The sequence below is a fragment of the Rattus norvegicus genome, chromosome 3 (assembly GCF_036323735.1).
Source record: "Rattus norvegicus strain BN/NHsdMcwi chromosome 3, GRCr8, whole genome shotgun sequence".
Lineage (NCBI taxonomy): Eukaryota > Metazoa > Chordata > Mammalia > Rodentia > Muridae > Rattus > Rattus norvegicus.
Window position 1 is genome coordinate 95,045,349 of NC_086021.1, and position 27,079 is coordinate 95,072,427.

At 37.2% G+C, this 27,079-nt stretch overlaps 1 protein-coding gene across 1 annotated transcript; it reads left to right on the forward strand.

Moving 5' to 3' along the window:
- Positions 1 to 9,656: 9,656 nt before the first annotated feature.
- On the forward strand, positions 9,657 to 10,580 carry Or4c11 (olfactory receptor family 4 subfamily C member 11). Its single transcript, NM_001000635.1, has one exon. The coding sequence runs from the start codon at positions 9,657 to 9,659 to the stop codon at positions 10,578 to 10,580; it is 924 nt and encodes a 307-aa protein (NP_001000635.1).
- The last annotated feature ends 16,499 nt before the right edge of the window (positions 10,581 to 27,079 follow it).

The window sequence follows — 27,079 nt, forward strand, 5'->3', positions numbered from 1 at the left end:
TTTGTTCAGGAAATTTTCTCCAGTGCCCATTTGTTCAAGATGCTTCCCCACTTTTTCTTCTATTAGTTTGAGTGTATCTGGTTTGATGTGGAGGTCCTTGATCCACTTGGACTTATTTCTGGCCTTTTAAATTGGGAATCTTCACTCTGTTCTATACCTTTTATTCTGAGGTTCAGTCTTTTCATTGTGTTCTTGATTCCTTGAATGTTTTGAGATAGAAGATTTTTTTCTTTTTCTATTTTCCTTGAGTGTTGTGTCAATGTCCTCTATTCTGTCTTCTGTCAATGAGATTCTCTCTTCTATCTCTTATATTCTGTTGGTGATGGTTCTTGCATCTATGACTCTTGTTTGCTTTCCTAGGTTTTCCATTTCCATGACTGTCTCCCTTAGAGTTTTGTTTAATAATTCTATTTCCATTTTTAGATCCTGGATGGATTTGTTCAATTCTTTCACCTGTTTGATTGTATTCTACATTTCTTTAAGGGATTTATTTATGTCATTCTTAAAGTCCTCTACATTTTCATGAAATGAGAGTTTAGATCTGAGTCTCGCCTTACAGTTGTGTTGGAGTATCCAGGTCTGGCTGTGGTTGGAGAATTGAGTTCTGATGTTGTAAAGTCAAATTGGTTTTTGTTGCTTGTGTTATTCTTCTTGTCCATTACCATTTGGTTATCTCTGGTGTTATCTTGCCTCCCTCTGTCTAGGTCTAGAAGCTAATCATAGTGGTAGGAATAGTCCATAAGGAGAATTAGCATTGTCTTACAGTAGCATGCCCTGACAGAAGGCCATAATACTTTCCTCAGCAAATGTAGGTAAATCCTTCCCATGAGCCTGTGATCCTATGATCCAGTGATCCAGGATATGCCAGAATACCTTGGGATTCAAACAGCAACTGGGGTGTGGCCTGTGTGAGATTGGGTCAAGCGCTGGATGGAAACCAGAAGGCCCACTGGTCTTTGGCTGTGCAAGAAATCTGCTTCCCCAGGTCTCAGGGTTCTTAGTATGTTGGCTTTTGGGGCAGAGTTTATGGTCTTACCTGTTCAGCTGGATGTGTCAGAATATTGGGGAGTCAAGCTGCAATGGGTGTGGGCTATGTGGGATTGGGTCCAAATCTGGGGCTCTAGTCCCAGCACAGGTAGGAACCAGAAGTTCTGTGTTTTAAATTTTTAAAAAGTAAAATATAAGTGCATCATTTTCTCCCTTTATTTCTTTCCTTTCCCCAACTTTTCCCATGCAACCTGCTCACATGCATTATATCGTTGTCATTGGTTTATACATTTATTTTCTGTGTAAAATTGCTTATATATTTCTCACTTACTGTATACGTGATTAGTCATGTTGGTTGCCTCACATTTCCACAGAACCATGCATCAATGCCTGGAGCGTAGCACTCAATGATGCAAATCAACCCACTGTGTGTGCATCAATAGAGTCAATCTGACATATTTTGTAGCTATTTCATCATTATCATACATGTTTCCAGTTAAACTAAATATGCCGCCCTTTGAAAATTGGAAACCTGCTTACAGGTCACACTTTAAAGTAGACATTAGTCCACTTCTAGGTCTAGAAGCTAATCACAGTGGTAGGAATAGTCCATAAGGAGAATTAGCATTGTCTTACAGTAGCATGCCCTGACAGAAGGCCATAATACTTTCCTCAGCAAATGTAGGTAAATCCTTCTCAGCTGAGGCCACCAGTGAGAATAGAAGGTGTTCAGCAGAACATGTAAACACTTATATTAATGCCTAATAATACTCATCTTTTCCTGTTGTATTATCCTCAACTCATTGAGCAATGTAAGCCAGAACTTGGGATTTGTCTTTTTCTAGTTTTCTCTGTAAAACAAGTTCTTTGTCTCAATTTTTATCATCGTGTTCCTTCCCTTTATAAAAGAAATGTTTATGTGGTGGATTATATATATTGAGAAATTTTAGAGTTAGAATAAGCACAGTTTTTCTTTGTATCCCAAGAAGGCCATAACCTATGGGTATTGGCAATATATTATTATTGTTTAAATTAAAAACATCCTCCATAGTTCCATGTGCCAGGTGGCTATAATCAGTAACTCCAGATCCGGAGGTTATAATGCTTCCTGTGGCCTCTATGGGCATGTAAACTTATCATATGTAGACATACAAAACAATAAGATTTATACATATAAACACTAAAATTAAAAATAGATGAAAACTTAAAGAAGTTTAATCTGTATACCAAAATAGTACAACTTGTAATTGTGACCCATCATTTTTCCACAAAATCTAAGGAGACAAATTAAAAATGAATTGCTTCACATTATCTAGTTTTTGTTTCTTAATTGAAAATAAGGGAACAAATTAGAAAATGACTTTCCCCAGACTCCTGTGTTTTACATCATTAGTAATAAATACTCCTCCTGGGAAAGCAAAAGAAACATTTATCAACTTCTTGTGTGATGATGGATTTCAGAATACTCATGATGAATCTGTAAAAACTTAATATCATTTGTAATGTTCATTCAATTGCATGTCTAATGGAAAATATCTGAATTATTATTGAACTATGAATGTATTTTTAAATTTCTACATTTATAAATGTGTTAAATAAAGTTTATATGAATTTTCTGTATTATCTTGCTTTACTCAAACACATTTCCATCTTTTTATGAATAATTAAAATTGTACATGGTTATAATTTAAAACATAAAATTATTATAGATAAAAAGATGATAAATAGGCATATACATGAAGAATAAGTACATAGAAGATGATAGTAGTTGAAATGTATTAAATATTTTTAAATTTTAAAATCTATTACTATATTATCTGTAGTCATAATACTGTGCAATAGATTAGGAGTCAATCCTTTAATCTTACTTTGTCCTCTGACATACCCACCACTCCCTGACGCTTAGAAACTATGTATCTACTAATTCTTTGAATTCTACTGTCTTACATTTCTAGTATGACTGAGATCATGTGCTATCTGCCTTATTCCCAGCTTATTCCAATCAACATAACACTCCCTTAATATTTGATCTCATTGTACATGCTATAAAACCCTTCTGTTATAGATGTATATCACTTCATTGTCAACTGTTTTCTACATAAAAAATAGCTTTGGATGGTAACTTCACTTGGTTGCAAACCTTGCTTACTGTTAATTAAACAAAATAATTATAGTGTCTTTGGTATAATTTTTTTCATGTGTAGATGCACTCAGTATGTAATTTCTAATTTTTTAAATCTCCAAATGTTTCTTTACAATGTCTATATTAATCTACATCCCTTAATATGCTACAAGAGTTACACTTTTACTATATCCTTAACAGCTTTTGTAATTTTTAGTATTTTTATACTAACATTTGTAATTGGGATGAAATATTACCCTTTGGAATTTTCATTTGCACTTCTCTAATGACTGGTGATGCTGAAAACAGTATGTTGTGTAGGTTTCCTCTGAGATATACGATTCTACAAAGTCGCTCCTTGTGACATACAGTAAATAACTCACAAGAGCTTCTGGAAGTTCCTGAAACTGACCAAATTTAGAAGGCTCCTTCCTTCCAAGAGTAAACAATATAGATTGCTGAGAATCACTCTCAATAAGGCAAACTACAAAGACTGGCTAGAAGAAGCAAAACACACCCCGACCACCTGGAAGAAGTAGAAAACACTGAGTCACCCAGAAAGGACATTTTTTAACCTGTTGATCTGATTGGAGGTGCAGTAGGTACCAGGTTTTCAGCTTCTGAAATCTTTCACCATACTGGAATAGCCTTTGGTGATGGACCTGTCTTTGAGTCATTTTTGTTCTTGTAACTAACTCCTCACCCATATCCTTGTACACACTCCCTGCCAAGACTCATTGGTTGGCCACATTGGACTTTGGTGGTACCTGTAACTTTTGACTGCTGTGGGTTCCCTATCTAGATGAGTATGTTGTGTTTCTCCAAGAAAAAGTTTCTCACACATTTATCTATTAGGAACTTGCATGCATACTTTATTTTGCTTTATTTTATTTTTGAGATTAAAATTTTCCTTTCTTCCTACAAACTCACCCTGCTTTCCTTCAAAGTCATGGCAGTTTGTTTTTCAGCAATTATCATTGTATACACACATGTATTTGTGCATGTTATAAATATAACTCAGTGAATCAACGTGATGCTACTCGTATGCCTTATTTCAGGATTGCCATTTTCCATTTGGCACTGAACAATGAATTGATATGTTTTTCACTGGGAAGACCACCTCTCCTATTCCAAGTTTTACTTGGCTACCAATAGTACATTGTTTATGGTTGGTATGCATTCTTTTGCTAAATGTCCTTTTGACAGATGGGAGAATTTACCTACATCAGTCCATTTATATAGGTTTTTTTTTTTTTTATTAACTTGAGTATTTCTTATATACATTTCGAGTGTTATTCCCTTTCCCGGTTTCCGGGCAAACATCCCCCTCCCCCCTCCCCTTCCTTATGGGTGTTCCGCTCCCAACCCTCCCCCCATTACCGCCCTCCCCCCATAGACTAGTTCACTGGGGGTTCAGTCTTAGCAGGACCCAGGGCTTCCCCTTCCACTGGTGCTCTTACTAGGATATTCATTGCTACCTATGGGGTCAGAGTCCAGGGTCAGTCCATGTATATTCTTTAGGTAGTGGCTTAGTCCCTGGAAGCTCTGGTTGCTTGGCATTGTTGTACTTTTGGGGTCTCGAGCCCCTTCAAGCTCTTCCAGTTCTTTCTCTGATTCCTTCAATAGGGGACCTATTCTCAGTTCAGTGGTTTGCTGCTGGCATTCGCCTCTGTATTTGCTGTATTCTGGCTGTGTCTCTCAGGAGCGATCTACATCCGGCTCCTGTCGGTCTGCACTTCTTTGCTTCATCCATCTTGTCTAATTGGGTGGCTGTATATGTATGGGCCACATGTGGGGCAGGCTCTGAATGGGTGTTCCTTCAGTCTCTGTTTTAATCTTTGCCTCTCCCTTCCCTGCCAAGGGTATTCTTTTTCCTCATTTAAAGAAGGAGTGAAGCATTCACATTTTGATCATCCGTCTTGAGTTTCGTTTGTTCTAGGGATCTAGGGTAATTAGCCCAAATGCTTGAATTACCCTATATAGGTTTTTATGAGTCTACATTATTTGTTTCAATTAGCTAGGCATAAAACCTTCATTTGATGCATATTCTGCTGGAGATCTGGTAACAAATATGATTTAAATGTCCTCTTTTACCCTTGTTCCACATTGAATAGAAACTATCCCCTACTTCTTCTCACTCTTTCTTTCTTTTCCTTTGTTTCCTTGTTTCTTTCTTTCTTTCTTCCTTTCTTCCATGGTCAACTTGACACAAAATAGAGCTCTTTGAGAAAAGGAATTTCTACTCAGCAAATGTCCCATCAAACTCGTTATACAACATTGTCTTGATTAATGACTGATGTGTGTGTGCCAGCCCGTTGTGAGAGATTCCGCCTTTGCTCATCTGGTCCTGGGATGCATAAGAACGTAAACTCACCAGTCTAGAAGTAGCATTCCAGGGCCAGTACTGACTCAATTTCAAACTCATTTCATGCCGTAGCTTCCTGCCCTACCTGGGTTCCTGCTGTGACTTCCCTCCATGATGGACTTTTCCATGAAAATATAAGATGAAATAAACTCTTTCCTACTCAAGATATTTTGGTTATGACAGATACCTAGAATAGTCATATCCATAGAGGCAAAAAGTAGAATTAATAACTGCTTAAGTCTGAGTGGAGAAGTAGTAAATTATTTGTTTTCATTTAAGTCTTTGAAAAGAAAATAATTCTTGTATGGGTGAGGTTAATATTCACAAACAGCATGATGCAACATAATAATGAATTGTGTGCTTTAAGTGGGTAAAATGATAACTTTTATGTCATATGGATTTTATAATAACGAATACATTATAAATGACATGAATGATGAACTTCTCTGCAGAACTATCTTTTATTAACTAAGGAGTCTCAAAATTTAATAAAAATAACAAAAAATCTTGAACATTTGATGAATTTGGTTAAACTGTCAAGCAAATAGTACATATATATTAACTTTCAAATAATTTTTATTTCAAGAGATATACATTTTAATTTATATTTTCAGAAGTTTGTGAAAATATTAGCATCTTATTCAGGCATATTTAGTATATTGCCTTTCTCAACAATTACTAATTATTACTCATTTGTTGAGACTTGCTGTGTAATTTATCATTTTATTTTTGCCTATTTACAAAGGAGGGATAGAAATTTTATAATTTCACTACGCATGAGTATGCTTCTAAAAAATACGCAAATTAAAAAGATCTTATCAAAAAGACTAAAGATGGCAGGTGATGGTAAAGATTCTGAGCAAATGATGTGATTGAAACTTTCAAACTTGTCAATTACATTTGTTATAATGAACAGCAGTAGGTGACAAAGACTTATTTTATTATTTCTCTGGGAAAGACTCTTGGTTTTGTTTCCCTTGTCTAAGAATCTTCACTTCATCCCCCAAAATCTTTACAACACATGGAAAATACTTTTTTTTCTACAAAAAGCATGGCAGGGAAACACAGAGGGTTGGGAGGATTTTCATTTCCCAGAGACTTGTCATCAGTTTTTAGAAAGTAAATTTTATCCTCCCTCCCCCAGGTCAGTGTCTTCCTCCCTCTTTCTGGTCAGTTTAATATGAGTCAGACTAACTAATATCATAAAGCCATTATTGATTCTCTACCAGACCCTCAAATGATATTGGTCTGCAATGTGACCCTTTAATTATTGTTTTTATTAGTCCAACATGTACCAGGGTCCTAAAGTTTCCCAGAATTTATTCATACATGCATCTTCCATTTTACTACCCCATATCATTGCTGTTTTTATAATGGTTTCTAACTAATAAAATGCTATCTTATTAAAGAAATAAAAAAAGAAAGAAAGAAAGAAAGAGAAAGAATGAATGAAACATGAAACCATATAGCCAGTAAAATCTTCATGATAAATATCCCAGATCTTCTTCTAAAACTGAGAAACAGAATTGCCCTCTCATCTGGAAACTTCAATAAATTATTATTATATCCAAGGAGATTAAAATAAGTATGTTGAAAAGATGTTAACACCTTTATGACTAGAGATATTTTCATGTTCAATCATTTTTATAACATGTCCTGAGTCACTTTACTGAAGAATTGAAGAATAATTAAAACTATGGATAAAAGATGAGTTTTAGGGTTTTGCTAGTATGTTTCCTCAATTAATATCTAATTTTAAGTAGATATCATCTTTACCATAATATAAGAAGATAAATTGAAAAAAATTTCAATATATTTGCCTTAGTTTTCTTTTTGAAAATTTGTTTGCATCGCAAACAGAGAAGAGACTGAGGGAAAGAAGGTACAACTACAGGCCCAAATTTGGATCTAGCTCAAGGGGAGGCTCTAAGATTTGACACCATTACAGATGCTATGGTGTGCTTACAGACAGGAGCCTACCATGGCTGCCCTCCAGGAGGCTTAACAAGCAGCTGAATGAGTCTGATTCAGATACTTACACCCAACTAATGGACAGAAGCTGAGACCCCTGTGGATGAATTAGAGAAAAGCTAGAAGAAAATGAAGAGGGCAACCCCATAAGAATACCAGCCGTCTCAGCTAACCTAGACCACTGCGATCTCTCAGACACTGAGCCACCAACCAGATAGCATACACTAGCTGACATGAGGCCTCCGACAGATACACAGCAGAGGATGTGCTTCATTTAGAGAAGCCTCATTTAGAGAAGATGCAACTAACCCTTGAGAGGCTTGAGGGCCCAGGAAGTGGGGAGGTCTAGTGGAGGGTGGGAAGGTGGGAATATCCTCTTGGAGACAGGGGAGAAGGAATGGGATGAGGAAATGTCGGAGGGCAGACTGGGAGGTGGATAATGACTGGACTGTAAAAATTGATCAAAGATAATTTAAAAAAAACACAAATTGAAAGAAAAGTATAATTTTCTCAATGGCAGCTAAGTATAAAATACCATGCATAACCAACTTGTGTTTGTATGGCTTTGATTAATCTTATGGATTGTCTTCTTGTCAGCATGTATATCATTATGTATATGTTATTATTTTCAAAGGTCTCCTGTTCAGCCAAGATTGGCAGGAAGCTTGTATCTTCATGCCATACTATCACGAGTGCTAGAATTATAAGTAGGTACCACTGCATATAGCTTATGCATCAGTATGACTTTAGTTCATATGAATAAATGCTTCAATAATTATATAAACTATTTATATGTGAAGATATGTGCACGCTTCTAGAACTAGCAACAATGATGGAAATAGAAATACACAGTGATATTTGTTTTACTTAATTCAACCCTGAAGTGTTTTTTCTTTTTTTTTTTTTTGTTTGCAAAAAGACTCCATAAAGAGTCCTGTTGGAATACATCCAACAAAGCAAATGAGCCTTCAGTTAATGTCCACGGGGTAACTGTGTATGAAGTATTTAAAGCATACTCAGTTTCAGAACCATCTTCACAGCTGAGTCATTTAACCATATTTCTAGGAATTTCTTCCATCTTAAAAAATGTCATAATGCTTCCTATACACATATAAAGATCTGTGTTGCCCCAGTGACATACCAATGTGACCAGCAATGTCCTAAGGTAAGTCTTCCTAAGTATATTTTAAGGCAGACTACTTTATGACTTGCAAGTTCTTTCTGATCTTTGTTTCTGTTAAAGGCTGCACAGATTGTTGTTCCTGTGAGTTACTATGTAGAGGGTAAGTGATTCTCTGCTCTCTGTGTCACAGGACAGAACTTGTAGCCTCATTTACACATCCCAGATATGATATTTGTTCTCACATCACAAGAAAATTTGACCTTGACTTTCTCACAGATTTGTAACAAATATTGTTTAAAACACAGCATTGTTATATTAAGCACTCTTAGAATCTGAACAAATAACTGAATAGAATTAATTTCATATTTCATAACTATATTCCCAATAATTCTCTTTAAAAATCAGTTTATATGTATATATTTATTTTTAAAAATACATTTACTATTTGATAAATTTAGTTTTGACTATGCTACCAGTGTATGAAATACTCCATAAAACGCATATTATAATGTCACCAAAATTTCAGTAATGGAATGAAATAGCAATGTCTCTTTAAGTCTGAAAAATAAATAAGTTCTCACTTATTTCAGATATTTTCTCTTTTTTCTTCAATGTTCACATCTGTGTTTCTGATAAAAAATACCTTAAATACTAGCAGGTATAAAGTTTTCGTCCTCATTACATGTGTTCAAAGTATATAGCATGTGTCTTCTTGTGCAGCTATGTGGCTCAAACTCAGTGAAAACATGGAAACATGGAAAACATTTTTAAATGTTGTCAACATATCAAACATAAACAGATCGTTCATAATACTAACAAGGCACATTTTTTCAGAAAATTACCTACTCAAATTTCATTACTAAAAGTAATTACTTCACAAAATCATTGATTCTTTTATTATTTGAATGCTCAGTCTATTTAGTAAGCATTAAACTGATATTTTCAGAATAAATTAAACCAAAAGAATGCTAAGTGATAAGTCACTGGAACAATCTTCTTAAACTTCCAAATTTAGCATTCATTCCATATTTTTGTTTCTCTTTTTCAGATTCTTTCTGTCATGTGAGTTCTTCTCATGGACTGACACAATGCAGCAGAATAGTACTGTCACTCAGTTTATACTACTAGGATTGACACAGGATCCCCTGAAACAGAAAATGGTGTTCATAATCTTCTTAATTTTCTATATGGGGACTGTAGTAGGGAATACACTTATTATTGTGACAATCAAGTTCAGCCGGACACTTGGGAGTCCCATGTACTTCTTCTTGTTTTATTTGTCCTTTGCTGATTCCTGCTTTTCAACATCCACCGCCCCAAGACTCATTGTCGATGCCCTCTCTAAAAAGAACATCATTTCCTACAATGAATGCATGACACAAGTCTTTGCTCTCCATTTATTTGGGTGCATGGAGATCTTTGTCCTCATTCTCATGGCTGTTGACCGCTATGTGGCCATCTGTAAACCTTTGCGTTACCCAGTCATCATGAGCCGGCAGGTCTGTGTTATCTTGATCATTCTTGCCTGGATAGGATCTTTTATACATTCCACTGCTCAAATTGTTTTGGCTTTGAAACTGCCCTTTTGTGGGCCAAATCTCATTGACCATTATTGCTGTGACTTACAGCCCTTGTTGAAACTTGCCTGCATGGACACATACATGATAAATCTGTTGTTAGTGTCTAACAGTGGTGCAATTTGCTCGAGCAGTTTTATAATTTTGATTATCTCATATTTTGTGATCTTACACTCACTACGAAACCACAGTGCAGAAGGGAGAAAAAAGGCACTTTCTACCTGCACATCTCATATAATAGTAGTTATCCTATTTTTTGGGCCCTGCATATTTATATATGCACGCCCACCAACTACTTTTCCTATGGACAAGATGGTAGCAGTATTTTATACCATTGGAACACCCTTTCTTAACCCAATTATATATACATTAAGGAATGCAGAAGTTAAAAATGCCATGAAAAAGTTATGGCATCTTAAAATTGTTACTGAATAAGTCTAGATACCAAATATGATCATACCTGAATATTGTAGCTATATACATTAAAAATAAAGCTTTCTGAGTTGTGAATACTCCTGATAGATTAAGGAAAAAATTGACAAAAATTATATTCCTCTTTAATTTCCCGATTATAAATTAAGAAATATGGATTGAAATAATTATGTAGAGAGTGAAGAAATAACTTGAAATCAATTAAGTATAATCTGACAGATACTCCACCGCTGCCACTACAAAAGAAAGGGACAATTTGAAAAGATTAGTACATGATAACCAGAAAACACAAAAATATACGTGGAGGCATTATTAACAATTGCTAGAAAAATAGAAAAGTATTCAAATTCAAATTGTGATTTTCATCCATGGTTTATTTAGCTGTATAGGAAGAGTATTTATTCAAAAGAATAGAACTCATTAAGTATTTACTCAATTAAAAGATATAATTAAATATACTAAAATATACTCCTGATCAATGCCTATAAAAATTCCTAGGCATAGTTTTTTGTGTCATTACTAGACATAGTGTAGGTCAATTCATAAAACTTATAAAACAATATTCTTTCTATTAAATTATTCCTTCGAAGCTGGTAAGTCCCTAATTTTTACAAGTTCCCATACTCTTTCACAAATTTAGCTATTAGGATTTTTCTGTTCTGTTGTTGTTGTTGTTGTTGTTGTTGTTGTTGTTGTTGTTGGTGGTGGTGGTGGTGGTGGTGGTGGTGGTGGAGGTAGTGGTAGTGTTAGTGGTGGTTCTGGTTTCTTGGTTTGGTTTAGCCATTTGTTTTCTGGTAATATCTTGGTACCTTTTCTCAAATCTTAAACTGGGTCTTTTTCCCCCTCAATGTTTAAATTAGGCAATGTTTCCTGTAAATTATACCATAACCACATACAACCATACCCATTTGATAAGAAGAATTATATTTATCAAATCTGGTAAAACTCCCATAAAACAGGTATCCATTTATTTCTTCTCTTCATGTTCATTTCCATTAAGACTTCGGGTTCCTCCTAATCAGTCACCAGGGTAAACGACTAACCAGGATGTCAAGGGGGCATTCCCCATTCTTTCTCTCATTCCTCCTTAAAGAATTTCATCAAACAAGATGATATTCTTGTGGTATTCTAAACTTGAAGAAAAGGAAGTGAAATCATCTCAGGCTTCATAAACGACCATCCTTTTCTTCTTATCAAATTGAAAAGAATCCACTACTCTGGAAGGGACACACATTCCCCTTTTCTTCTGTTTCAATAAAGAATTTGGGCTAGAATTGCCAATAAAATCTCTACAACCAAAACTTAAAGAAAATTACTTTGTGCACCATAGTTCTGTTAGCAATGAATTTTAATACTGCTTATGTGTTATATTAAATTTCATAAAGTCAAGCTGAATTAAACCAGATTTTTTATCTGACTCTTCTTTCTCATTAACCAATATAAATATGTTTCTAATTCCAATAATGTTTTCCACAAAAAATAACATAATAACAAATTAAAAAAGCAGTGTAAGATGTTTTTACATTCATTTATTTCATGTTGCCAAAACTTGATATACCTGTCATGGGGTGGAAGCAAATAATAAATAGTGAAAATATAAGTCCATCTTTGTTTAAAGTGTTATAAAACATCAGTATACATCCAGACACACACAAACACGCTCATGTCCTGGCAAAGATAACTGAAAATAGGATCTGTACAATGAAAGATCAGCAAAGAGGCAAGAAGAAAAATCAGTACTTGAAAATAGAGTAAGAATCTGTGTGTGGTGGTAGGGGTAGGGGAATCAGAAAATCTGCTGAATCTCAGTTATTCGTTGTTAATTTAAAACTGAAAACAATAAAGTAAAATGTTATATTTAAAATTATTTGATAATATATCCACCTGATGGCTAATTTTAGAGTGATTGTGAAATTTTAATGATTAACAAAAACATCCATAAATTATCTTTGTATTTTAGGAATTTGTAGTCCATTGTGCCTAATGACATATTAAAAATTCCATCTGTGATTAACTCATATTAACTCAAAATAAGGTATCTATCTATATAAATTGTTTTCAAATAAAAAATCTAAAAATAGAAAAATAAAGGAATTACCTAATATTGTTTCAGTGTAGAGTTCCAGACACTAAGAGGATATTTTGTTTGATCTTTTTTTTTAATCTGTGACAAAGCCCAGCACCACTGATATGCCTTTCAAGGAATCTACCCTCAGTACAGTCCCAGACAGGTTCTGAAGTAATTTATAATTTTAAATCAGAAGCTAATTCATTTAAAATATTTTTCAAAGAGTCTAAAAATGCAAGAAATTTGAAGAGTTGATGTAATGATTGTTAATTGCTCTTATTTTAAGTTTAAGGTGGGTGTGTAATATAATCAGTCTATGGTCTAGGATGGGACTCTGGCTCTGCTGTAAAACACTTTTCTGTGGTGAATGGAGTACTGGCTTTAATTCTCATAACTACACACAATGTTATTTTCTTAGCTTTCATAACTACACACGATATTATTTTCTCAACTTTCTAAACAGTAGTTAGAGATCTTAATAATGGTCAAACCACTCTAACTCTTCTTTTAGAAGATTATATGAAAAATTAAGCTTAGTTACTCACTCTCACAGTGAATCAAAAGTGGTGATACTTCCTGTTTTCTTGATTTGTCATGAGGGTTAAAGAAGATTGAACACAATGATGAATTTTAAAATGGAAACTTTAAATGTGATATTTTCATCATAAAATAGGGCTTTTAAAATAGAATGAAATAAATTCTATATTTTTAATTAATAATTCTTGTTATATATTGGCAGAATAATTTTTTGAAATTCAAAGAATCTCACTGAAGGAATGGCTATTCAGAGCCTGTCCCATATATAGGCCATGTACATAGAGCCACCAAAACTAGATAAGATTGATGAAGCTAAAAAGTGTATGCTGAAAGGGACCGGGTATAGATCTCTCCTGAGAGACACATTGGAGCATGTCAAATCCAGAGGTCAATGCTAGCATCAAATCACTGAACTGTGAACAGGACGCCCTTTGGGGGAATTAGAGGAAGGATTGAAAGAGCTGAAGGAACTTACAACCCCATAAAAAAACAATGCCAACCAACCAGAGCTTCCACTACCCAAAGACTATTCATGGACTGACCCAGGGCTCCAACTGCATATGTAGCAGTGAATAGCCTTGTTTGGGCACTAATGGAAGGGGTAGTCCTTGGTCCTGCCAAGGTTGGACACCCCCTCCCGTGCAGGGGAAAATCAGAGGGTGTTGGTAAGTGGGGGTAGATAGGGAGGAGGGACACCCGTATAGGGAAGGGGAAAGGGGTGGGGTCTTATGAACAGAAAACTAGGAAAGGGAATAACATTTGAAATGTAAATAAAGAAATATATCTAATTAAAAAGAAAGGAGAAGAAAAGAAAAAGTTCATTGACTCCCAACAAAGTCAAAAGAAAATTGACCATAAGATTTTATAAACATGAACATCTGAATTCAAAAAAAAAGATCTCACTTATAATTAGAATGAATGTTAAATTGAAAATATTAGTCTTCAATGTTTCTTCTACAAAAATCTACTAGTTTTCGCAGATGTTTTATCCTTATACCACCTTATTATAACTGCAAAAAAGGCCTGATTCACATTTTTTCACACAATTACAGCTGGTATGGAAGGCACACGTATAAAGAACTGCTAGATTTCAGACACACGCAACCATCTGATGCAGTTCTCAATTTAACTGTTAACTAAAATTTTGTATAACTGTCTAATGATTTACAATTAAAATTAATTATCTAAGTAAATATGAGGAAATGTTTTCTTGAATTTCTTTCTTACTTGTTAAATATAAATTCTGCATTTTAATAGAGCTCAGTGTGATATTTTCATACATACATATAGCATCAGTGGATGGAGTCATGATAATTAGCGTTTTATACCTTATTTTTTGTTTTGGAGTCTTCATAGTTCCTTAATTCAAAACCTTCATGAAATATATAAGTATCATGAGTGACTATCATCTCAATGTGCTATAGAACACCACAAATTAAAAATAGTTGTTGAACTATTATTTAACATTGATTTCACTATCTACACCCACTACAGACACAGACCAGCTTTGACTTGGAAAGGAGTTCCTGATAGAAGGGGTGTTTGGTAGCTCTGAAAAGAAACTGCTTGCTGTCAAATCTTGATTCTAAGCTAGCAGCTTAGATCCTGCTGAGATACTATGTCTTTCTCTGTGTTCTGCTCTGTTCTGTACATTTTAATTTCTTGCAATCCTAAAAACTTTCTGTGGTTGAGAGAGCTCTCATGGCTAGTAAAAACTGTATAAAATCTACTGGGATAGTTCACGAGTTTTCTGACCAAAGTCAGAAAGACAGCTATACAATTATTTGTTGGATTAGTGCCTTTGTCAAAGGTTAAGGAACCATAGCATAGGCCTGTGGGTTCATTTCTGGGTCTTCATTTCTATTTCATTGATCTATGTGCCTGTCTCTGTACCAATACCAGATAGTTTTTAATCTCACATTGCTCTGTAATACAACTTGAGGTGAGGGATGGTGATTCCTCTGAAAGTTCTTTTGTTTTTGAGAATAGTTTTAGCTATCTTGAGTTTTTTGTTATACCAAATGAATTTGCAAATGGCTCTTTCTAACTCTATGAAGAATTGAGTAGGAATTTTGACGGGGATTGCACTGAATCTGTATATTGCCTTTGGCAAAATGGCCATTTTTACTATATTAATCCAGACAGTCCATGAGCATGAGAGGTCTTTCCATCTTCTGAGATCTTCTTCAATTTCTTTCTTCAAAGACTTGAAGTTTTTGTCATACAAAACTTTCACTTGCTTAGTTAGAGTCACAGTAAGGTACTTAATAATATTTATGACTATTATGAGGGTCTTGTTTCACTAATTTCTTGCTCAACCTGTTTGTCTTTTGAATATAGGAAATCTACTGATTTTATATATAGCCAAATTGCTGAAGTGGTTTATCAGCTGTAGGAGTTCTCTTGTAGAACTTTCGTAGTCACTTAAGTATACTATCATATCTTCAAATAGTGAAATTTTTACTTCATACTTTCAAATTTGTATCCTTTTGACCTCTTTTTGTTGTTTAATTACTCTGACTAGGACTTAAAATACTATATTGAATACACTGGTAGAGAGGAGACAGCTTTGACTAGTCTCCGATTTTAGTGGGATTGCTTCAAGTTTCTCCCCATTTAGTTTGATTTTGGCTACTGGTTTGCTGAATATTGTTTTTACTATGTTTTGCTATGGGATTGAATTCCTGTTCTTTCAAAGAGTTTTACCAAGAACAGGTGTTGAATCTTGTCAAATGATTTCTTAGTATCTAATGAGATGATCGTGTGTTTTTTTTCTTTGAGATATTTTATATAGTGGATGATGTTGATGGATTCCCATACATTGAACCATACATGCATCCCCTGGGATGAAGCATACTTGATCATTGTTTGTGATTGTTTTGATGTGCTATTGGATTAGGTTTGTGAGAATTTTATTGAGTATTTTTGCATCAATATTCATAAGGTAGTTTGACCTGCAGTTCTCTTTCATTGTTGGGTCTTTGTGTGGTTAAGTTATAATTGTGGTTTCTTAGAATGAGTTGGGTAGTGTTCCTTCTGTTTGTATTTTGTGGAATAGTCTGAAGAGTATTGATATTAAGTCTCCGTTGAAGGTCTAATAGAATTCTGCATTAAACATATCTGGTCCTGGACTTTTTCTGTGGTTGAGAGACTTTGAATTACATTTAGTATTCCTTTAGCAGTGATGGGACTATTTAGAAAATTTATTTGATCCTCGTTTAACTTTGGTTCCCAGTATCTGTCTAGAGAATTGCTCATTTCATCCAAATTTTCCAGTTTTGTTGAATGTAGGCTTTTGTAGTAAGATCTGAATTTTTTTTTTGAATTTTCTCAGTTTCTATTAAAACCATCCAGTGAATAAAAACAGCATTTTCAAAAAATGGTGCTGGTTCAACTGGTGGTCAGTATTTAGAACAATGCAAATTGATCCATTCTTACAAGTAAAACAGTATCAAAGGCTTCTACAAAAGATAGACTGAAACTAATAGAATACAGATAGGGAAAGAGACTCTAATATATAGGCACAGGGGAAATTTTCCTGAACAGACTACCAATGGTTTATTCTCTAAGATCAAGTAGCTACAAATGGGAATTCATAAAATTACAAAGCTTCTGTAAGGCAAAGGACACCACAGTAGGACTAAACCGCAACCAACAGATTGGGAAAATGCCCTGACCAATCCTATATCTGATAAAGGGCTAATATCTAATATATACAAAGAACTCAAGAATGTAGACTCCAGAGAACCAAATAATCCTATTAAAAAAAAATGGGTAGGGAGTAAAAAACCAAAATTCTTAACTGAGGAACATCAGCTCCTAAAGAAGTGTTCAATATCCTTAGTCATCAGAGAAGTGCAAATCCAAATAACCTTGAGAATCCACCTCACACCAGTTAGAAAGGCTAAGTTCAAAAACTCAGGTGACAGCAGATGCTAGCAAACTATGGAGAAAAAGGAACACTCTTCCATTGTTGGTAGTATTTCAAGCTGGTACAAATACTCTGGAAATCATTCTGGAAATTTCAGTTCCTCAGAAATTTGAACATATTGCTTCCTGAGGACCCAACTATACAACTCCTTGGTATATACCCAAAATTTCCTCCAACATATAAGAAGGACACATGCTCCACTATATTCACAGCAGCTTATTTATAGTAGGCAGTAGCTGGAAAGAACCCAAATGTCCTGCAAAATAAGAAAAGATACAAAAAATATGTAACATTTAAACAATGGAGTGCTACTCAGCCATTAAAAACAATGACTTCGGGGCTGGGGATTTAGCTCAGTGGTAGAGCGCTTACCTAGGAAGCGCAAGGCCCTGGCTTCGGTCCCCAGCTCCAAAAAAAAGAACCAAAAAAAAAAAAAAAAAAAAAAAAGACCCGGTGAGAGAGACCCAACCGCCTGGTCAGGTGGGCACTCCTGAGGCTGCAGAGTGGAAGAGACCACCAACACTGCTCACCCCTGCCCACATCCAAGGCCCAAGAGGAAACTGTATAAGGCCTCTAGGCTCCCGTGGGGGAGGGCCCAGGAGCGGCAGGACCCCTGCTTGAGACACCACCAGAACCTGATAGAAACAGACCGGATAAACAGTTCTCTGCACCCAAATCCCGTGGGAGGGAGAGCTAAACCTTCAGAGAGGCAGACAAGCCTGGGAAACCAGAAGAGACTGCTCCCTGCACACACATCTCGGACGCCAGAGGAAAAAGCCAAAGACCATCTGGAACCCTGGTGCACTGAAGCTCCCAGAAGGGGCAGCACAGGTCTTCCTGGTTGCTGCCGCTGCAGAGAGCCCCTGGGCAGCACCCCACAAGCGAACCTGAGCCTCGGGACCACAGGTAAGACCAAATTTTCTGCTGCAAGAAAGCTGCCTGGTGAGCTTGGGACACACGGAAGCAGAATTTCTCTAGGACCAGGCACATTCTGTGTTTACCGGAAGTCCCACACCCGCGGATCCCGGCCCGCAGAAGCTCTCTGCTCCCAGACCCGGTGAGAGAGAGACCCAACCGCCTGGTAAGGTGGGCACTCCTGAGGCTGCAGAGCGGAAGAGACCACCAACACTGCTCACCCCTGCCCACATCCCTGGCCCAAGACGAAACTGTATAAGGCCTCTGGGCTCCCGTGGGGGAGGGCCCAGGAGCGGCAGGACCCCTGCCTGAGAACCGCCAGAACCTGATAGAAACAGACTGGATAAACAGTTCTCTGCACCCAAATCCCGTGGGAGGGAGAGCTAAACCTTCAGAGAGGCAGACAAGCCTGGGAAACCAGAAGAGACTGCTCCCTGCACACACATCTCGGACGCCAGAGGAAAAAGCCAAAGACCATCTGGAACCCTGGTGCACTGAAGCTCCCGGAAGGGGCGGCACAGGTCTTCCTGGTTGCTGCCGCTGCAGAGAGCCCCTGGGCAGTACCCCACGAGCGAACTTGAGCCTCGGGACCACAGGTAAGACCAACTTTTCTGCTGCAAGAAAGCTGCCTGGTGAACTCAAGACACAGGCCCACAGGAACAGCTGAAGACCTGTAGACAGGAAAAACTACATGCCCGAAAGCAGAACACTCTGTCCCCATAACTGACTGAAAGAGAGGAAAACAGGTCTACAGCACTCCTGACACACAGGCTTATAGGACAGTCTAGCCACTGTCAGAAATAGCAGAACAAAGTAACACTAGAGATAATCTGATGGCGAGAGGCAAGCGCAGGAACCCAAGCAACAGAAACCAAGACTACATGGCACCATCGGAGCCCAATTCTCCCATCAAAACAAACATGGAATATCTAAACACACCAGAAAAGCAAGATCTAGTTCCAAAATCATTTTTGATCATGATGCTGGAGGACTTCAAGAAAGACATGAAGAACTCCCTTAGAGAACAAGTAGAAGCCTACAGAGAGGAATCGCAAAAATGCCTGAAAGAATCGCAAAAATCCCTGAAAGAATTCCAGGAAAACATAAATAAACAAGTAGAAGCCCATAGAGAGGAGACACAAAAATCCCTGAAAGAATTCCAGGAAAACACAATCAAACAGTTGAAGGAATTAAAAATGGAAATAGAAGCAATCAAGAAAGAACACATGGAAACAACCCTGGATATAGAAAACCAAAAGAAGAGACAAGGAGCTGTAGATACAAGCTTCACCAACAGAATACAAGAGATGCAAGAGAGAATCTCAGGAGCAGAAGATTCCATAGAAATCATTGACTCAACTGTCAAAGATAATGTAAAGCAGAAAAAGCTACTGGTCCAAAACATAAAGGAAATCCAGGACTCAATGAGAAGATCAAACCTAAGGATAATAGGCATAGAAGAGAGTGAAGACTCCCAGCTCAAAGGACCAGTAAATATCTTCAACAAAATCATAGAAGAAAACTTCCCTAACCTAAAAAAAGAGATACCCATAGACATACAAGAAGCCTACAGAACTCCAAATAGATTGGACCAGAAAAGAAACACCTCCCGTCACATAATTATCAAAACACCAAACACATAAAATAAAGAAAGAATATTAAAAGCAGTAAGGGAAAAAGGTCAAGTAACATATAAAGGGAGACCTATCAGAATCACACCAGACTTCTCGCCAGAAACTATGAAGGCCAGAAGATCCTGGACTGATGTCATACAGACCCTAAGAGAACACAAATGCCAGCCCAGGTTACTGTATCCAACAAAACTCTCAATTAACATTGATGGAGAAACCAAGATATTCCATGACAAAACCAAATTTACACAATATCTTTCTACAAATCCAGCACTACAAAGGATAATAAATGGTAAAGCCCAACATAAGGAGGCAAGCTATACCCTAGAAGAAGCAAGAAACTAATCGTCTTGGCAACAAAACAAAGAGAACGAAAGCACACAAACATAACCTCACATCCAAATATGAATATAAAAAGGAACAATAATCACTATTCCTTAATATCTCAAAATCAATGGACTCAACTCCCCAATAAAAAGACATAGATTAACAAACTGGATACGCAACGAGGACCCTGCATTCTGCTGCCTACAGGAAACACACCTCAGAGACAAAGACAGACACTACCTCAGAGTGAAAGGCTGGAAAACAATTTTCCAAGCAAATGGTCAGAAGAAGCAAGCTGGAGTAGCCATTCTAATATCAAATAAAATCAATTTCCAACTACAAGTCATCAAAAAAGATAAGGAAGGACACTTCATATTCATCAAAGGAAAAATCCACCAAGATGAACTCTCAATCCTAAATATCTATGCCCCAAATACAAGGGCACCTACATACGTAAAAGAAACCTTATTAAAGCTCAAAACACACATTGCACCTCACACAATAATAGTGGGAGATTTCAACACCCCACTCTCATCAATGGACAGATCATGGAAACAGAAATTAAACAGTGATGTCGACAGACTAAGAGAAGTCATGAGCCAAATGGACTTAACGGATATTTATAGAACATTTTATCCTAAAGCAAAAGGATATACCTTCTTCTCAGCTCCTCATGGTACTTTCTCCAAAATTGACCATATAATTGTTCAAAAAACGGGCCTCAACAGGTACAGAAAGATAGAAATAATCCCATGCGTGCTATAGAACCACCACGGCCTAAAACTGGTCTTCAATAACAGTAAGGGAAGAATGCCCACATATACGTGGAAATTGAACACTGCTCTACTCAATGATAACCTGGTCAAGGAAGAAATAAAAAAAGAAATTAAAAACTGTTTAGAATTTAATGAAAATGAAGATACAACATACCCAAATTTATGGGACACAATGAAAGCTGTGCTAAGACGAAAACTCATAGCGCTGAGTGCCTGCAGAAAGAAACAGGAAAGAGCATATGTCAGCAGCTTGACAGCACACCTAAAAGCTCTAGAACAAAAAGAAGCAAATACACCCAGGAGGAGTAGAAGGCAGGAAATAATCAAACTCAGAGCTGAAATCAACCAAGTAGAAACAAAAAGGACCATAGAAAGAATCAACAGAACCAAAAGTTGGTTCTTTGAGAAAATCAACAAGATAGATAAACCCTTAGCCAGACTAACGAGAGGACACAGAGAGTGCGTCCAAATTAACAAAATCAGAAATGGAAAGGGAGACATAACTACAGATTCAGAGGAAATTCAAAAAATCATCAGATCTTACTATAAAAACCTATATTCAACAAAATTTGAAAATCTTCAGGAAATGGACAATTTCCTAGACAGATACCAGGTATCGAAGTTAAATCAAGAACAGATAAACCAGTTAGACAACCCCATAACTCCTAAGGAAATAGAAGCAGTCATTAAAGGTCTCCCAACCAAAAAGAGCCCAGGTCCAGACGGGTTTAGTGCAGAATTCTATCAAACCTTCATAGAAGACCTCATACCAATATTATCCAAACTATTCCACAAAATTGAAACACATGGAGCCATACCGAATTCATTCTACGAAGCCACAATTACTCTTATACCTAAACAACACAAAGACACAACAAAGAAAGAGAACTTCAGACCAATTTCCCTTATGAATATCGACGCAAAAATACTCAATAAAATTCTGGCAAACCGAATCCAAGAGCACATCAAAACAATCATCCACCATGATCAAGTAGGCTTCATCCCAGGCATGCAGGGATGGTTTAATATACGGAAAACCATCAACGTGATCCATTATATAAACAAACTGAAAGAACAGAACCACATGATCATTTCATTAGATGCTGAGAAAGCATTTGACAAAATTCAACACCCCTTCATGATAAAAGTCCTGGAAAGAATAGGAATTCAAGGCCCATACCTAAACATAGTAAAAGCCATATACAGCAAACCAGTTGCTAACATTAAACTAAATGGAGAGAAACTTGAAGCAATCCAACTAAAATCAGGGACTAGACAAGGCTGTCCACTCTCTCCCTACTTATTCAATATAGTTCTTGAAGTTCTAGCCAGAGCAATCAGACAACAAAAGTAGATCAAGGGGATACAGATCGGAAAAGAAGAGGTCAAAATATCACTATTTGCAGATGACATGATAGTATATTTAAGTGATCCCAAAAGTTCCACCAGAGAACTACTAAAGCTGATAAACAACTTCAGCAAAGTGGCTGGGTATAAAATTAACTCAAATAAATCAGTTGCCTTCCTCTATACAAAAGAGAAACAAGCCGAGAAAGAAATTAGGGAAACGACACCCTTCATAATAGACCCAAATAATATGAAGTACCTCGGTGTGACTTTAACCAAGCAACTAAAAGATCTGTACAATAAGAACTTCAAGATACTGAGGAAAGAATTTGAAGAAGACCTCAGAAGATGGAAAGATCTCCCATGCTCATGGATTGGCAGGATTAATATAGTAAAAATGGCCATTTTACCAAAAGCAATCTACAGATTCAATGCAATCCCCATCAAAATACCAATCCAATTCTTCAAAGAGTTAGACAGAACAATTTGCAAATTCATCTGGAAGAACAAAAGACCCAGGATAGCTAAAGCTATCCTCAACAATAAAAGGACTTCAGGGGGAATCACTATCCCTGAACTCAAGCAGTATTACAGAGCAATAGTGATAAAAACTGCATGGTATTGGTACAGAGACAGACAGATAGACCAATGGAATAGAATTGAAGACCCAGAAATGAACCCACACACCTATGGTCACTTGATTTTTGACAAAGGAGCCAAAACCATCCAATGGAAAAAAGATAGCATTTTCAGCAAATGGTGCTGGTTCAACTGGAGGGCAACAAGTAGAAGAATGTAGATCGATCCATGCTTATCACCCTGTACAAAGCTTAAGTCCAAGTGGATCAAGGACCTCCACATCAAACCAGACACACTCAAACTAATAGAAGAAAAACTAGGGAAGCATCTGGAACACATAGGCACTGGAAAAAATTTCCTGAACAAAACAGCAATGGCTTATGCTCTAAGAACAAGAATCGACAAATGGGATCTCATAAAACTGCAAAGCTTCTGTAAGGCAAAGGACACTGTGGTTAGGACAAAACGGCAACCAACAGATTGGGAAAAGATCTTTACCAATCCTACAACAGATAGAGGCCTTATATCCAAAATATACAAAGAACTCAAGAAGTTAGACCGCAAGGAAACAAATAACCCTATTAAAAAATGGGGTTCAGAGCTAAACAAATAATTCACAGCTGAGGAATGCCGAATGGCTGAGAAACACCTAAAGAAATGTTCAACATCTTTAGTCATAAGGGAAATGCAAATCAAAACAACCCTGAGATTTCACCTCACACCAGTGAGAATGGCTAAGATCAAAAACTCAGGTGACAGCAGATGCTGGCGAGGATGTGGAGAAAGAGGAACACTCCTCCATTGTTGGTGGGATTGCAGACTGGTACAACCATTCTGGAAATCAGTCTGGAGGTTCCTCAGAAAATTGGACATTAAACTGCCTGAGGATCCACCTATACCTCTCTTGGGCATATACCCAAAAGATGCCTCAACATATAAAAGAGACACGTGCTCCACTATGTTCATCGCAGCCTTATTTATAATAGCCAGAAACTGGAAAGAACCCAGATGCCCTTCAACAGAGGAATGGATACAGAAAATGTGGTACATCTACACAATGGAATATTACTCAGCTATCAAAAACAACGAGTTTATGAAATTCGTAGGCAAATGGTTGGAACTGGAAAATATCATCCTGAGTGAGCTAACCCAATCACAGAAAGACATACGTGGTATGCACTCATTGATAAGTGGCTATTAGCCCAAATGCTTGAATTACCCTAGATCCCTAGAACAAACGAAACTCAAGACGGATGATCAAAATGTGAATGCTTCACTCCTTCTTTAAATGAGGACAAAGAATACCCTTGGTAGGGAAGGGAGAGGCAAAGATTAAAACAGAGACTGAAGGAACACCCATTCAGAGCCTGCCCCACAGGTGGCCCATACATATACAGCCACCCAATTAGACAAGATGGATGAAGCAAAGAAGTGCAGACTGACAGGAGCCGGATGTAGATCGCTCCTGAGAGACACAGCCAGAATACAGCAAATACAGGGGCGAATGCCAGCAGCAAACCACTGAACTGAGAATAGGTCCCCTGTTGAAGGAATCAGAGAAAGAACTGGAAGAGCTTGAAGGGGCTCGAGACCCCAAAAGTACAACAATGCCAAGCAACCAGAGCTTCCAGGGACTAAGCCACTACCTAAAGACTATACATGGACTGACCCTGGACTCTGACCCCATATGTAGCAATGAATATCCTAGTAAGAGCACCAGTGGAAGGGGAAGCCCTGGGTTCTGCTAAGACTGAACCCCCAGTGAACTAGTCTATGGGGGGAGGGCGGCAATGGGGGGAGGGTTGGGAGGGGAACACCCATAAGGAAGGGGAGGGGGAGGGGGATGTTTGCCCGGAAACCGGGAAAGGGAATAACATTTGAAATATATATAAGAAATACTCAAGTTAATAAAAAAACAAACAAAAAAAAACAAAAAAAAAAACAATGACTTCATGAAATTCTTACGCAATGGTCTCTGCCTGTGCCCAGTACTGAACTAAACCAGTAGCACAGCTCCCACACCCAAATGCCATGGGCGAGCAAGCTGGACCTTCAGAGTGCAGACAATCCTGAGACAGCAGGGCAGACTGACAATTCTGCTCACATTACTGTCACAAGTGGAATGTGCCTAGTGCTCTCTGTGCCCTCTGGGCATAGGGACATAAGAGCAGTCAGGGGCAGGATCTTTTGGGTTTCTGCTTGTGCCAAGAACTGAAAGACAGTCTCCAGAAGCACGTACACACCTGAGAACAGAGGTAAAACAAACTTCTGCAACAAGCAACCTGCTTGAAAGCTTTAGGTCACACAAGCCCAGGAGCGGTTTTCTGCTCTCAGAATCAGCTGAAAGACAACAGGTCAATAAAAGATCAGACACACAGGTATAAAGGAGGGTCAAGCCACTATCAGAGACAGCAAAACAGGTTAACACCAGAGACACTTTGATGGTAAGAGGCAAGCTCAGGAATCTAAGCAACAGAAACCAAGACTACTTGGAATCATCAAAGCCCAGTTCTCCCACCAAAGCAAATAGTGGATATCCAAACACATCGTAAAAGCAAGATTTGGATTTGATATCACATCTCATTATGATAATAGAGGACATAAAGTAGGACATAAATAACTCCCTTAAAGAAATACAGGACAACACAGGAAAACAAGAAGAAGCACTTAAAGAGAAAACACAAAAATCTCTTAAAGAATTACAGGAACCCCCCCCCCAAAAAAATAAACAGGTGAAGGAATTGAACAAAAGCATCCAGGATTTAAAAATAAAAACAGTAAAGAAAGCACAAAGGGAGAGAATCCTGGAGATAGAAAAAGAGATCAGGAGTCATAGATGCAACCATCACCAACAGAATACAAGATATAGAAGAGAATCTCAGGGGTAGACGATAACATAGAAAACATCAACACAACCATCAAAGATAATGTAAAGTGCAAAAAAGACCTAACCCAAAACATCTAGAAATCCAGGACATAATGAGAAGATCGAACCTAAGGATAATATGTATAGAAGAGAGTGAAAACTCCAAACTTAAAAAGCCAGTAAATATCTTCAACAAAATTATAGAAGAAAACTTCCCTAACCTAAAGAAAGAGATGCCTATAAATATAAAAGTACCATTCAGAACTCCAAATATATTGGACCAGAAAAGAAATTACTCCTGTTACATAATAGTCTAAACACCAAACACACAAAACAAAGAAAGAATATTAAAAGCAGTAAGGGAAAATGTCAAGTAACATATAAAGTCAGACCTATCATACCAGACATCTCACCAGAGACTTTGAAAGCCAAAAGAACCATGGTAGATGTCATACTTACCCTAAGAGAACAGAAATGCCTGTCTAGGCTTCTATACCCAGCAAAACTCTCAACTAACATTAATGGATATACGAAGAGATTCCTTGACAAAACAAAATAACACAATACCTTTCTACAAATCCAGCCATATAAAGAATAATAAATGGAAAACTCCATCACTAGAAATGTAGTGAGCCATATTGGATTTGGGCCTGGCCATTAACGGCTGTATAGCTCAAAGTGGCTACATGACTCTTGGCCACACATACTCCTCTAAGAGCCTCTCCCATGAATTTACGGCACAGGAAGATAAGATTCCCGGGATGCTTCAGCCTAAGCAAAAATCAGTTATCTCCTCAGTCTACACCCGGAGTCTCCACCACCTGACCTCGTCGCCTGACCTCCTTGCCTCCAGCTATCACTGCCTATACCCTCATCTCGCCCTCCTTCATGTTTCACAAAGGTCACTCCCCCTACCTGAAAGCCTTAAAAGCTGTAACATTCATCCCAATAAACGAGACCTTGACAATAGAATCTCGCTTGGTCTCCTTCTTCTCTCGCCCCCCATTAGGCCCAAGGGTAGTGCTCCTTCTGGACCCTGAATAACTGGGTCCCCGCTGGCGGGGACATAGAAAAAGCAAGAAATTAATCTCCTTGTAATGATACCAAAAGAAGAGAAACACAGACATAATTCCACCTCTAACAACAAAAATAACAGGAAACAATAGTCACTACTCCTAATATCTCTGAACATCAATGGACTTAATTCCCCAATAAAAAAACATAGACTAACACTCTGGATACATAAAGAGGAACCTGCATTTTGTTACATATGGGAAACACACCTCAGAGACAAAGACAGACGCTACCTTAGAGTAAAGGACTGGAAAAAAAATTTCCATGCAAAAGGTCTGAAGAAACAAGCTGGACTAGCCATTCTAATATTGAATAAAATAGACTTTTAACCAAAAGTTATAAAAAAAGTTAAAAAAGGTCATTTTATATTCATCAAAGGTAAAATCCACCAAGTTGAACTCTCAATCTTAAATATCTATGCTCCAAATGAAAGGCACCTAAATTATAAAAG